General features: G+C 43.2%; 1 protein-coding gene across 2 annotated transcripts in view; it reads left to right on the top strand.

The window, feature by feature from the left end:
- The window catches only part of TOPBP1 (DNA topoisomerase II binding protein 1), an 81,073-nt gene that overhangs the window by 22,004 nt on the left and 43,909 nt on the right, over positions 1–15,160 (top strand). For both annotated transcript variants that reach the window (XM_006169279.3, XM_006169278.3), the window contains 6 exons: positions 1,467–1,825; positions 2,807–2,979; positions 5,103–5,314; positions 7,342–7,619; positions 13,800–13,973; positions 14,064–14,173. In XM_006169279.3, the coding sequence (XP_006169341.1) occupies positions 1,467–1,825; positions 2,807–2,979; positions 5,103–5,314; positions 7,342–7,619; positions 13,800–13,973; positions 14,064–14,173 (1,306 nt within the window). The remainder of the gene's footprint in view (positions 1–1,466; positions 1,826–2,806; positions 2,980–5,102; positions 5,315–7,341; positions 7,620–13,799; positions 13,974–14,063; positions 14,174–15,160) is intronic.

Here is a 15,160-nt window from a genome sequence, read left to right as displayed (position 1 = left end):
TGTGAACCACAGTCGACCACGTGGGAGTCCAGCGACATAGCCATTACGCTAACTGCTGGCTCCCTCCCTTTGCTTTTTAAAAATAAATTGACTATGTAGTTATAAAGATGCTTTTAATATTTTATCCACTTTTTTTTCTTTTCTTAATTTGCCAGGGCACATGCACTCGCATTAGAGAGACAGAGAAAGAGGAAAGTAAGAAAGCACCTCTCATGGGGAGTAGTCATACCACAGTCCATTTGCATTTCTCCTGTCAAGATCTTGGGCATGCATACACACATGCCTGCTGTGTTTAAGCTACCAGGTCCGGGGCTCAAACTGCACAGTTAGCTCTGTGAGATCCAGCCACCTCAGTACTATGCCAGCCCTTATACACACACACACACACACACACACACACACACACACACAATTACTTTAGTTTTATTATGGGTGTGTGCATTTGCCAGAGAGAGGGAGGGAAGGTGAGAAAGCACCGCCTACCAGAGATGCCATGCTGCAATCCTTATTCCTCGATTGTCCCTGTGGGATTTTGGGCATGCATGCACATGCACCTGGGTGTTTTTCAGGCTGCCAAGTCTGAGTCTCAGACCGCACAGTCAGCCCTGTGGCATCTAGCCACTGGCTGGCCCCTTAACCCTGTATATTAGGGCATTTTGCAGTGGGGAGGTTTCAGATGTCTAGCCCACGGTGCTTCTAGAAATGAAGGCCCTTGCATTCCTTGTGTGTCCTTGCTTCTGTTCACACTGTGGGTAAAGCTGCTGGACTAGTTCCTTACGCTTTAGTGTTGTATCACATCAGAAGATAGTCCTAGTTTTTGAGGATGCTCTGTTAAGAAGCCACGTACTAACTTGAAGGAATTTATACATTTAGCAAGGGTACTAGGTGGAGGGCCGGTGATTTGCTTAGCAAACCTTCCTAAGGCAGGTAGTGGCTTACTGACTTCGTTAGGATCAAGTCTGAGTAAGTCTCAGTGGATCCTCCAGATTCCTTAGAAATGATAGAGTGTTTTACAATTCTTAAAGCAAAGTTCTTTCAAGAAAACTTTTTCTGGACGGACCAGTAGTTAGCGTAATGGCTATGTTGCTGGACCCTGTGCCGTAGTGATTGAAGTGTGGCCAAGGTTCTCAGATTCCATGTTACAGTAATACCCGTTAGCTATAAGATGATTGATAGAAAACACTTCTCAGGACAGCCCATGTTGTGGTTCTAACAGGTGACTGGATCCTACATGACTGACTGTTGGTTCCAGTCCCTGCCCTGGGAGTTGAGAAACATGCCAGGCACACATGCATGCATGTGTGCTTAAAATCTTGCGAGGAGGGAAAGATGGAGAAGGGATTGCAGTACTGCTGTTTCCCATAGTGGGAGCATGCTATATTGGTTTTTGTCTCTGTGTCTCTTTGATGAGTGCATGTGTCCTCGGACCAAAAAGAAAGAAGAGAGGACTTTTTTTTCTCTTCTAGTTGAAGCTAAGAAGTCTGAAGCTGTGAACTCTGAAGCTGGGCCTTTCAATGATTCGACTCATGTTGAAACCTGTAATGATTCTACTCACATTTCTGTTCAAGAGGAAAAGCAGTCTCCTGTCAGTCAGTGCCTCCCTGATGTCCCTGCAGTGCCTGAAGAAGGTGTATTTAGCCGGAAGAGTTTTGTTGTTCTGGGTTTTAGTGATGAAAATGAATCTAATATTGCAAGCATCATAAGAGAAAATGCTGGAAAAATTATATCCCTTCCAAGCAAAACTGTTGCCGATTATGCCGTGGTTCCTCTGCTGGGGTGTGAGGTAGAAGCACCCGCGGGAGAAGTGGTTACAAACACGTGGCTGGTAAGTGCAGCAGGTGGAGCACAGCACTGAGGTGCGTCTCAGGGCAGAGGTGTCGGCGTTCATTTCTGAGGCCGTTCACTTGAGATCAACGATGTTTGGGTTCGAACGCTGTCTGGATTTTGTCTGTAGCAAGGAAAATCCTAAATGACGGAAATGTGACGTGCTGGTCTAGTAGAGATGGCTGTGTCCTGGGGACCCAGCAGTAGCACTCCTTCAAGGAGGGCGCTCCGGGTCATCTCATGCTATGAATGGTTTCTTTTCCTGTGTCTCACAACCAGAGCTTGGACGTCCTTTTGTGCTATCCCACCTCGTTACTCCTCCCTTGTAATTTCATTATTGACTTAAAAAAAGATTTTCAGAGAATTAAGAGGAAATTTTTTTTTTCATTTTTTTTTTGGGGGGGGAGAGATTTTCGCTATAGGGTGCGTGCGGTCGCCAGACAGACAGAGAGAGACATAGAGACAGAAAGCGAGAAATCACCCCCCAGGGGAGATGGTCATGCTGCAATCCCTTCTCCTCCATTCTCCTCTCGGGATCTTGGGCACGCACACACATGCGCCCGGCGTGAGTTTTAAGCCACTGGGTCCGGGACGCGAACCACGGTCGACTACGTGGGAGTCCAGCGACATAGCCATTACGCTGACTGCTGGTTCCCAAGAGGAAATTTTTTATAAACTAATACATCAGAAGAAATTAAACTTAGGGCAGTATTTGGCATAGGGCGGGTGCCACCATGCCCAGGGCAGTATTTGGTAACTGCAGAAAAAATTCTTACTGCTTTTAATATCTTAATACAGGATATATGTTTATATAATTTTTTAATATTATAATTTGGACTATGTTGAGAATGAGCATACACAGGTTGCATTAAAGTAAAATTTCTTTTCATTGAAACTGAAATTACTGCTACTGTAACTGACTCAGTGTAACCCTTAGTTGCCTTTTTCAGGTTGGCTTTACTGTTTCTCTTGCTTTTTAAAGGTCACTTGTATGGACTGTGAGACTTTAGTTGATCCAAAGTCAAGTCCTCTCTTCACGCCGGTCTCCATGATGACAGGAGTGACCCCTTTAGAGAATTGTGTTATTTCATTCAGCCAGTATGCTGGAGCGGAAAAGGAGTCTTTGGTATTTTTAGCAAATCACCTAGGAGCAAGGTATGGAATTAGTGTGCTTGCTGTCTTATATACCTTTGTATTTGTTTCAACTTACTGCAGAACGTTAAAATTAGAGTCTGTGTGGGTGTCATTATTCCATTTATGGGTGGTGTGGTACAGCTGTGTGATGGCTCAGGGTGGCAGAGGGTGGGCACTTGATGGATGCCTGGCAGACTCCTAAAACTTCAGGCATTAGTGCTCTCTCAGCTTTACCCCAGGAAAGGGAATATTAAATCAGGTACACGGGCTGTTACTGAATAGTGCTTGTGTAAACCTAATACCCTTCCATGGTGCCATATGGGTGATTTTTTTATTTTTTCTGTATATGTTCAGTTTCTCTGGTTTTTAGCCAAAAATACGGATGTTAAGTGAGAGCAGTGAATACTTAGAAAGTCAATTTAAAAATTACTTCCAAAATCCATGTTGGGCCAGCCTTAATGGAACTTTAGATGGTAGCTGTTTATAAAAGAAAATGGGCCAGTCTGTGCCCTAGTGGTTAAGGCGACTGCGTTCCATGTGGCCAGTCATGTTGAGCCTCTGACCTGGCAGCTAGGAAAACTCAGAGTATGTGTGCGTGCGTCCCTAACCCCAAAAGGGAAGAGAAATGGAGGAGAAGGGATTGCGACTTACTGTGTCCCATGGACAGTACTTTCTCGATCGCTCTCTTTCTGTCTCTGGTGATCATATGCACATTCTGGCAAATCACAAAAGAAGATATTGATGAACTAAACTTTTATATTAATGGAAAATAGGTTAGATGATGAAGCAAACCCATGATGCTTTTTTTAAAAAGTGATTCAGAACATTTAGATTAAACAAAAAGGATGAGTGAAGATATATAAAATAAATAGAAAGAAAAGGAAACTTGTGAGTTAAAATGATATATTAGGTCATTGGAAAAGTCATGACGTATTTTTTCGTGTTATTCTATGCAGAAATGCGTCATGACTTCTCACACCTAATACAATGTGCTCTGCTGGTGTCGTGGCCACGTGGTTAAAGGAACTGGATCCCACATGGCCCGTCTGACCCTGGGGGCTTGAAAAACACAGCAGGTTTGTGTGCGTGGGGGGGGTGTTTTCCCCAAATCCTGATGGGATAGACAGATGAAGAAGGGATTGTAGCATGGCCACACCCCACTCTGGAGTGCTTTTTTCCTCTCTCTCTCTAAGTTTTTGGCGGGTGCATGCATCCTTTGGCAGATTAAAATAATAATAATAAGAGGATATAATGTGCTATTTATAAATATTTTGCTCCTGTGATTATTACATGCTTCCTTTTGGGGAGAAAGGACAAGGTGGGTGGGTAATGACATTTTCTGTCTATAAATCTGATTTGCTGGGACCAGCCAATTGCATAATGGCTACGTCACTGGGCTCCCATGTAGTTGACCACAGTTCAAGTCCCAGACCTGGTGGCTTAAACTCACAGCGGGTGCATGTGTGTGTGTGCTCATGATCCCAAGAGGAGAACGGAAAAGGGATTGTTGCATGCCCATCCCCCTTGGGAGAGGATGATTTCTCGCTTTCTGTCTCTCTGTCTGTCTCTTTCTGGCGAGCGCACGCACCCTATGCCAAAAACCTCTCAAAAAAAAAAAAATCTAATTTGCTTATGTTTCTATTTATAAAAATTGTAGTGACAGTACATTTTTATCTTGGAGTAATTAAGCATTAGTAATATTGGCTCAATTTAGGATAACATAAACTTTTTTCTTTTCTTTTTTTTTTTTTTTTTTAAGAGATGTTTGCTAAAGGACACATGCACTTGCTAGGGAGACAGAAAAAGAGACAGAAAGTGAGAAATCACCCCCTGGGGAGATGGCCACACTCAGTTCTTTCTCCTCCCTCCTCCATTCTCCTTCCGGGACTTTTGGCACACATGCATATGTCCTGGTGTTAGTTTTAAGCTGTCAGTCCTTGACTCAAACCACGGTCCAACTACATGGGATTCCAGTGGCGTAACCATTACTTCATGTGCTGGTCTTGCATAAACTGTCTTTCAGTCATTATATTTTCTTATACTTACAGGAGCTCTAACCACACCGTTGTATTAGAAATTTTGTTTTTAGTTTGTTGACTAATTGAATATAAGACCATTTGCTTTTCTTTAAATGTACATTTTAGGGTTCAAGAATTCTTTGTTCGTAAATCCAATGCAAAGAAAGGTATGCTTGCCAGTACGCATCTTATATTGAAAGAACCAAGCGGTTCTAAATACGAAGCTGCTAAGAAGTGGAAATTACCTGCAGTTACTATAGCCTGGCTGTTGGAGACTGCTCGACTGGGAAAGAAAAGAGAGGAAACTAATTTTCTGATTGAAAACTCACCTAAGGAAGGTAAATCAATACTCATAGTCTTATATACATATATATTTTTAAAACTTGATGGTTTCTGGGATATGAGTGTGCGAAAGTTTGATTTTCAGAAAGGTAATTGGCTTTGGCTGGGTGCAGGGGGCCACCGTTAGGCGTTTGTTCCCAGGTGGCAGAGTGTTTACTGGTAGCAACAGTCTAATTTGTGTCTGTAATATCTCCTGTAGGCACTGTTCGAAAGCTAGAGGATACAAAAAATATGGGAATGTGGTAGGTCTTCCTAGAAATCTCAGTGTGCACTTGGAGCCCACGTCGACTCCTTGCCCTCACCTTTGGGCTTCCGAGTGTTTCCTCCGGATCACACCCCGTTTACCTGCTCTTCCCTCTGCTCTCCCCACTCAGCTAGGGCATCACTTTCCCTGGGAAACCTGCCTTGACTCACCAGGTGTGACCGTCTTGCCACGACATTCGGTTCAGCCACAATACTGTGCCTGTACTCTGCCTTTAATAGCGCTTTTCTCTTTTACTCTTTAAAGTTTTTTGCTATAGGGCACATGTGCTTCCTGGAGAAAGACGGAAAGGGAGGGAGAGAAAAAGTGAGAAAACACCTCCCAGGGGGATGACCACACCATAATCCCTTCTCCATTCTCCCAGGACTTGGGAGACACATACACACCTGGTGTGTTTTTCAAGTCACCAGGTCTGGGACTTGAACTGTGCAGTCAACCATGTGAGATCCAGCTGCCTTAACCTCCACACCACCTCTTTGCCCAATACTGGCTGGCTTTTTTGTCTTGCTAAACTTATAAGCTCCATAAAGGCTGGGAATATGTATGTCTTGTGATTTCTGTATTTCCGGTGTCTAGCATTGGGTCTGGCATGGAGTAGCCATCTGCTAGGTATTTTCATTAGATGATGAATAAAGTTAGAAGACAGCAGGTTTTAAGGGAAAAAAACAGCACCCTTTTTTCTTTTTTGAGAGGTTTTTGCTATAGGGCACTTGAGTTCGCCAGAAAGACAGGGAGACAGAAAGCGAGAAATCACCCCCACAGGGGGGATGGCCACGCCACAATCCCTTTTCCATTCTCCTCTCGGGATCTTGGGCACGCATGCACGTACATGCTCCCAGTGGGAGTTCAAGCCGCTGGGTCTGGAACTCAAACTGCAGTTGACTACATGGGAGTCCAGTGACATAGCCATTACACCAGCTGCTGGTCCCAACAGCATCCTTTCTTATAAGATAATGGTGTACCTGGGCAAATTTCAGGGACAAATCAGTAGTAGCTCAGGAATAGTTTTCAAACCACTACTTATTTACCCAGGCAGGGTGGAATTTTATGACGAGGCAAAAGTGACATTGAGATCATAGTAAAATTTCATTTAAGGGGCAGTGAGTAGGGCGTGGTGGTTAAGGCAGCTGGATCCCACATGGCCCACCACGGAGTTTGATTCCAGACCCAGCGATTTAAAAAACATGGTGGGTACCTGTGTACGCGTGCGTGCCCAAAACCCTGAGAGGACAAGGGAGGAGAAGGAGTTGCACTGTGGCCATCCATCCCCACGGTGGTGATTTCTCACTTTCCCTTTCTTTCTTTCTCTGTCTGTCTGTCTGTCTCTGGCAAATGCACATACCCTGTAGCAAGAAAAATTCATTCAGGACTTTGCAAACACTTGTCTGTAGTTAGCTCTGAGTACATGTAATTGGGATTTTCTCTTTACTCTGTCATTCATTATGGTGACATTTATTGATACTATTTCTGGCAAATAGGTTTATTTAGACCATATTACGATAATAACATGAAATGTGGTACCTGTTTTCATTAAATGTTTATTTCACTTACTATGCTTGCCTATCTGCCTGTATTTTAAGGCATCATCTGGCTTGCTTGGAAAGTAGTTATGTAACTGCAGTGTAAGATACCTGAGAGCATGGAAACTAGTATCGATGAGATGTAAAAACATCTTTTCATACATGCTGCTTTAGAGGGGGAAGAATGGATTTTAATGGCTTTTTTTTTTTAATGGCTCTTTTCTTTTCACTTTAACTCTAGAACAAGATTTAGAAACTGAAATAACAAATGGAGCAAGTAGAAATTCAGAGCATTCTGGCCCTTGCTTGGAAACTCACAGGAAAACAGCTGTCACACCCTTAGACATGAACCGCTTCCAGAGTAAAGCTTTCCGTGCTGTGATTTCACAGCACAACGGACAGGCTGTGCCCTCCCTGGCAGCAGGACAGCCACTTCAGAAGGAGCCCTCGTTACACCTGGACACACCATCAAAGTTTCTGTCCAAGGACAAACTCTTCAAGCCTTCTTTTGATGTGAAGGTAAGGTGTATAGAAATACTCTTGGACTTAACGATTTCTTACTGCTTATTAAGTCAAAGCACTAAATTTTGCACTGCCTCTGAAGCTTATAGTAGTACATTTTCTAGAGACTTTGACAAGTGTATTCGTATTATTGGGTCCACTGTGCAGAGAACGCTAATCTAGTCCCAGAGTCGAGATAACAGCCTTAGATCTACATGGTAAGAATCCAGGGCATCTGGGATTCAAGCACTGTCTTGCTTGCATGACTCCAGGCAGAACATTTAATGTAGCCAACCGTCATTTCTTCTTTCATATGAGAGAATAGCAACACCTGCTCCGAAAACTCAGAGTGCTTGTGAAGACCGAATGACGTCCTGTGAGGAGCTCATGCTGTGGACTGTGTGGTCACAGGAACACATCGCTGCCTCGCTCTTGGAGGGCGCCCGGGGCTTGCTCTGTGGAAACACTGCATCATCAGCTTACTTTCAGTTACTGCCCCTGAAGAGTTAGTAGCACCTTTGGTTGATCTGAGCAGTGTGTTAAGGCCCATTTGCAAATCAAGGACTAATGTAACCTTCCAAGTGGTTTAATTGTATTTCCCACAGGTGGTTTCCTTACACTCCTTCCTTAGTAGCTTTTGGCCTCCCGGTGGCCATTCAAACCACTGTCTGATCTAATTGTGAGACTCCGCACATTGTTACACCATTCGTCTGTTGGTATTTGCTCATAGATCATTAAGAAATGACGTTTTGGGACCAACAGTTAGCATAATGGCTATGTCGCTGGACTCCCATGTAGTCGACCGCGGTTCGAGTCCTGGACCCGGTGGCTTAAACTCACGCTGAGCGCGTGTGCGTGTATGCCCAAGATCCTGAAAGGAGAAAGAAGGGATTGTGGCGTGGCCATCCCCCCTGGGGGGTGATTTTTCGCTTTCTATCTTTCTGTCTGTCTCTGTCTGTCTGGCGAGCGCACACGCCCTATAGCAAAAACCTCTCCAAAAAAAAAAAGAAAAGACGTTTTAATAATTTTTACTAGTGTGTTCTAGAACAGATTTATAAAGTTTACAGATTGTCGATCTTCACAAAATAAATACTGGTGACCAGGACGATTTTCTTTAAGCTAATTTATACCTTCATCTTGATCAAAATTTCAGTCATGCACATGAAACACCCATCTTTAATATATTGTGTTGTTGGCAAAGTTATGATGTAGTTTTACATAGAAAAACATAGAAAAAAGACATCCTGACTTTCCTGACTACCTAATAATAATTCAGAACCCTGAACTTTCATAAAACCTCTTCTGGAGTAATATTTTGTACTGTGATGAACACTGCCTTTTTTTAAGAGGTATTTGCCTTAGGGCACATACACCTGCCAGAGAGAGAGAGAAGGAAAGTGAGAAATCAGCCTCCACGAGGGATGACCAAACTACAGTATCTTTCTACATTTTTCTCCAGGGATCTTGGGCATGCGTGCACACATGCCTGGTGTGATTTTCAAGCCATTGGGTCTGGGACTTGAACTGTGGACGGTCACGTGAGAGTTCAGTGCTGTAACTGCTATGCCATATACTGGCCCCAAACACACTGCTGCCTTTTTTTTTAAAGAATTATTTTTTTGACTATCTTTCTTGCTTTCATTCATTCATTCATTTATTTATTTTTAATTTGGCCAGTGAGGGGGACAGAGTGAGAGAGAGATAGAGGGAAAGTGAGAAAGCAAGCCACTAAGTCTGAGACTCAAACCGTAGTTGGTCATGTGGGAGTCCAGCACCCTTAACCACCATGCCACCTGCTGGTCCTCCACTCTGCTTTTTACACTTGAAACCATAGAAGAAATTACTGTCTTAGGAACTTTGAGATTTAGGATCAGGCCTCTATCTCTTTATCCCCTGTTAACTCCTATAGCAAGTTACCTTCTTAAAACGTCAGTGTTTCCATCTGTAAATAGCGCTCTCTAAAGTCTCATAGCTCTCGTAGCTCGTGCCAGACTCTGAGTAGTAAAGGAAGTAGTATTAGCCAGCAGGAAAGCAGTAGAAAGAGTTCTGGTCGTTCAGAGCATTCTTTTCTAGATACCTTGCTATTTGTTTTGCAGTAGAAAGCTAGTATGTCTGAAATAGTACAGAAAACCCCACACATTAAAGATTTGATCATGGGGCCACAGGTATTGTATTGGTTAAGGCACTGGACTCCCACACGGTCGACCATGGTTCAAGTCTCGGACCCAGTGGCTTGAAATTCGTGTCAGGTGCATGTGCGTACCTGCCCACATCCTGAGAGGAGGATAGAGGAGAAGGGATTGTTGTGTGGCCGTTCCCCCGGGGGGCGGGGGGTGTGCTTTCTCACTTTTTCTCTGTCTTTGTCTGTCTCTGGCTAGCACATGTGCCCTATAGCAAAAATCTCTCTAAAAAAAAAAAAAAAAAAAAAACTGATTGCATCATTGGTCCTGCCATGGTGGCACTAACTGGTAGGGCACTGCCATGATGCTGGAGCCACATGGGAAACCCATGGGTTTGGATCCCAGGTCAGCCTGAACACGCCTACAAGTGCACTGTGTTCCTGGCCACTGGAAGGCTGGGAGGAGGACCACAACGCAGCAAGATGCTACCATGGGTCCTAATCTGTCTGTCTTTTATGAAATATGTAAGTAATGTAATAAGTGAATGTTCTTTTTCTAAAGAACATTTCCTTGTTCAGAGCTAACACTTTGTTGAGCAGTATCTGGTGTTGTGGAACATAAAGCAGCGCTATCAGTAGTTCTTCAGAATGAGGTTGGAAGTTGTCATTGAATTCTTTTAGTCAAAAGCTAGGAGAGCCTATGGAATAATCAGAAAATTGACCATTTATTTTAATCTCTTTTTCTGCCATTATGAACTGAATACCATCCTGGATAATTTCTCAAGAATAGGGCTTTATTCAACTTGAGGTTTTGGAGAGTCAAGGTCAGGGCTGTATCTGTCCATGTCCGCCTCATCCTGGCCTTAGAAACCCATCTGTATGCAATCGAAGGGATCCACCCTGATGACCGTACCTGATCCTGATCACCTCCCCAAGGCCCTACCCTTTTAATCCCACCACAGCCTAATTTTAACACATGAGTTTCTGGGATAATATTCAAATTATAACACCATTTATTAGACCACACACACATACACACACACACACACACACCTGCCTTTTATTTATACTTAACTCTTAATTGATACACATCAGAGAGGTATAGCAAATGTCCTATTTTTGTTCATTTGACTGTTTTCGTTTCTTGTATTGGTGTGTTTCTATTTCCCCTGGCAACTCTTTTTGCCGCCTCCTTGTTCTGGGCCTGTTGTATTTTTTATAGGGCCCTTACTGCCCTTTTTAACTTAACCTTTTATTTGTCAGTTTTAAATTAGGTTTCTTTGACTCTATTACAGCCGACTTTATTCTGCTTCCCCCTTTTCTCTCTTTTTATTCCCCTCTCTCTCTCTTTTTTTTTGGCCAGAGGGAAAATTACTGGCCAGAAAGAGACAGGCAGAGAGATGGAGGAGGAGAAAGAGCCATAGCGGGCATGATCATCCTTCAACCCCATCTCCATTTCTACACCGTGGTGGGGTTTCGCTCTGGCACACACATGCACTTGCTGTGATTTAAGCTTTCGAAGCCTGCTGGGGCCCGGGTTCGGACTGCTCGACCACATGGGATCTAGTTTGCTTAGCCACGAAGCCGATTGAACAGCCCCTCTCTTTTACTATTTCTAATTGCATTTTTCTACTTCGTTAGAAAATAAAATGTTTGTTTATACTTCAACTAATGGTCCTCATCCTTATTTTGGTTTTTGGTTGCTATCCTTTGGATTCTGAGTTTGCAGATAATATTTAAAGTCCTATGAGAATAGATGCCAAGAGAGTAGGAGGCAAGGGGAGTGAGGAGGAAAGCTGCAAATTGTGTTAGAGACCAGATCAGAGAGGTATTTCCAAGACTCAGGAGAGTTTAGCTTATGTCTGGTGCTTCTCAAACATCAAGAAAGGTGAGAACATGGGACCAGCAGTTAGCATAATGGCTGTATCACTGGACTCCCACGTAGTCGACTGCGGTTCGAGTCCCAGACCTAGTGGCTTAAATTCACGCCGGGCACATGTGCGTGTGTGCCCAAGATCCCAAGACGAGAATAGAGGAGAAGGGATTGCGGTATGGCCATCCCCACTGGGGGGTGATTCTTGCTGTCTCTCTGTCTCTCTCTGTCTTTCTGGTGAGCGCACGTACCCTATAGCAAAAGCCTCTCAAAAAAAAAAGAAAAAAGAAAGGTGAGAACAGAAAATTGAACACTGGATTTAGCATTGTGAAGGCCACTGATGATTGTAACAGGAATGGTTTTGGAATTATGGTAGAGGTAGAAGTCAGGATGGGTTCATAGAGGAATGTGAGAATTGGAGACATTGAGTGCTTTTTGCATCTTGCTGTAAAGGGGAGTTGAGCAATGGGATTGTAGGTGGTGTAGGACGTAGTAGTCTCAAGATAAGATTATTTGGGGGACCACCAGTGGCATCGTGGTTAAGGTGCCTGACTCCCACATGGCTGACTGCAGTTTGAGTCCTGGACTTGGCGGCTTGCTTTTTCACTTTCCCTCGATCTGTCTCTCTTTGGTGAATTAACAGTGAAAAGACAACAGTAAAACAAACCAAAAAAACCCAGTAAAAACAACAACAATAAATAAAATTAAATAATTCGTTTAAAAGAGGAAGACTATTTCGTTTTTAAGATAGAAGCAATAATTGCATATTGCTGTGATGGGTCCAGCAGAGATCCAGGTAGTGATGTCGATAAGAGAAGGGAAAACAAAGCTTCAGCCTATAGAGAGACCTACTGTGTTTCTGCAGAATAGACCAAGGATCATAAAGATCCATATTGGTATTTAAGTCCTGTTTAAAATGGAAGTAGAAATTGTGTGAAAAATCTAGAAAAAAATCATTGAGGCAAAGTATTAGCGTTACCAGTTACTAAAACCTCCTATAAAGTTGCTGCATTTAACTGTATTATTATCACATAAGTAATTAAACCAATGCAAAAGATTACCCCCCACAGGTAGGAGATTTATTGTATGGTAAAAATGGCATTCAGTTCAGACATACATATAATTAAACATCAGATTGGGATTAAAGCTCACATTTTACATTAGAACAAAGTTTGGATGATCAGATATTTAAATATAAGAAATGAGCCCATAAAATTTCCAAAACCAGTCATGAGAAAGATTGTTTTTAAATAATTTCAGTGTGAAGAAAGCCTTTCTAAATTATAACCAACATCCTAACACATATAAAAGATTCATATAAATTTGACAGCATTCAGAGATTGTCCCTAACAAAAATTTGACAGATGACAAGCTGAGAACAGGTATGTGGCTATCATATCACAGTGGACACAGATGCACCTGATGCATACAGTAAGTGCAAAATTATATTCATGTAAGTGAGTATTCTTTTTTTTGAGAGGTTTTTCGCTATAGGGCGCGTGTGCTTGCCAGACAGACAGACAGAGAGAGACATAGAGACAGAAAGCGAGAAATCACCCCCCAGGGGGGAAGGTCACGCCGCAATCCCTTCTCCTCCATTCTCCTCTCGGGATCTTGGGCACGCACGCACACGCGCCCGGTGTGAGTTTTAAGTCACTGGGTCCGGGACATGAACTGCGGTTGACTACGTGGGAGTCCAGTGACATAGCCATTACGCTAACTGCTGGTTCCCGTAAGTGAGTATTTTAAAATACAACCCTGGGACCAGAAGTTGGCATAATGGTTATGTTGCTGGACTCCCATGTAGTCAGCCTCAGTTCGAGTCCCAGACCCGGTGGCTTAAACTCAGGCTGTGTGCGTGTGCGTGAGTGCCCAAGATCCCAAGAGGAGAATGGAGGAGAAGGGATTGCAGCGTGGCCATCCCCCCCAGGGGGTGATTTCTCGCTTTCTCTCTCTCTCTCTCTCTCTCTCTCTCTCTGTCTTTCACGCAAGTGCACGCACCCTATAGAAAAAACCTCTCTTAATGAATGAATGAATAAATAAATACAACCCAATAGAAAATTGGGTAAAGGACATAGGAACAGGTGTCAAAAAACTAAGAACAAATATTAAACATGCATGAAGATACTTTATCTCATCAGTGTAAGAGAATGGAAAATTAAAGCACAATTTTTTCTTCTTTTTCTCTGTCTTTTCATACCTGTAGGATGCACTTGCAGCCTTGGAAACTCCAGGAGGTCCCAGTCAACAGAAAAGGAAACTGAGCACACCGCTCTCAGAAGTCATCGTTAGAAATCTGAAACTCGCTTTGGCAAATAGCTCTCGAAATACTGTGGCTCTTTCTGCCAGCCCTCAACTAAAGGATGCCCAATCCGAGAAGGTAGAGTAAATTCCCTAATTAAAAGGAAGGCCTAGATAAAATATTTCAAACAATAATGGCTAATCTTTTTCTTTTCTTTTCTGTGGACAGGAAGAAGCTCCAAAGCCACTTCACAAGGCGGTAGTATGTGTTAGTAAAAAACTCATTAAGAGGCAGAGCGAACTAAATGGAATTGCAGCCTCTCTGGGAGCAGAATACAGGTAGTTAGCTCATCGTTCTGTTTGGAGGTGATGTGGCCTAAGAATATTAGGAGTCCTAAAGCAATTGGAACTACAAGGAAACTTTTATTTTTTATTTTTTATATATGATCAGTTATTTAATTAGGTTCTTGGCAAAAATAAATCTAGAACACCAATTTGTGCGGATAAACTCCATTTGTAAGGGCAAACACGGATTGCAGGTAGCCCTGGAGCTGAGGAACATCTTTGATTTTTGGTAAAATTTGTGAATCCACAGCTTTCTGATCAATCTTGTGCTGCTCTGAAATCTCGTATTTCTCCTTCTCTGTGTCGGAGATCTCACTTTCCTGGTGTCTGGGCTTCCGCAGTTTCTTTTTCTTGAAGTAAGCATCGGTAAGGTGCTTTGGGATTTTTACTTTGCTGATATCTATTTTCGTGGAGGTGGCAATGACAAATATCTGGTGTGTTCTACAAGGTGGAACTCGATTGAGAACCAGCGGTCCAGTTACAAGTAGCAAGCCACTGCTCAGCTGCTTCAGGAAACCCACTCCCTTGCCTCTGTGGCATCCAGTGAGGATGATCAGAATGGTCCCAGGAGTGATGCTGGCTCGCAGATTTCTCACATGCTGACTGAAGGGTTTTTTGTTGTGGCTCAACAGCTTTTGAGGCACATCTTCAGTAGGATGATACCTAGGCATTTTGCGCAGTTTAACCACCTGGGTACCACTATTCTTGTCTCCACCAACTGGTTTTGTGACAGTCGCCAAGAACTTTCTCCTTTTTCTTTTCAATCCTGGATTCAGTGACCGAATATTTCCTCTTGTACATGGCCTTCCTGGAATACATGGCAGACCGGGAATATCTGCCGATGCCCCGGAGTAGGACAGGGTTTCAGCTGCAATGGGGCTTCCCCTTCTTGGGCTTTATAGCCTTGGGGTCATCCTTTTTAACCTTGCCACTGGCATCAGCCTTCTTGGCTTCAGGTTTCTTCTCCTTAGTATCCTGCTT

Source organism: Tupaia chinensis, unplaced genomic scaffold (genome assembly GCF_000334495.1).
Source record: "Tupaia chinensis unplaced genomic scaffold, TupChi_1.0 Scaffold146961_1, whole genome shotgun sequence".
Classification (NCBI taxonomy): Eukaryota; Metazoa; Chordata; class Mammalia; order Scandentia; family Tupaiidae; genus Tupaia; species Tupaia belangeri.
Note: the sequence above shows the minus strand (reverse complement) of the source record. Positions and strands in the feature narration are given on the sequence as shown.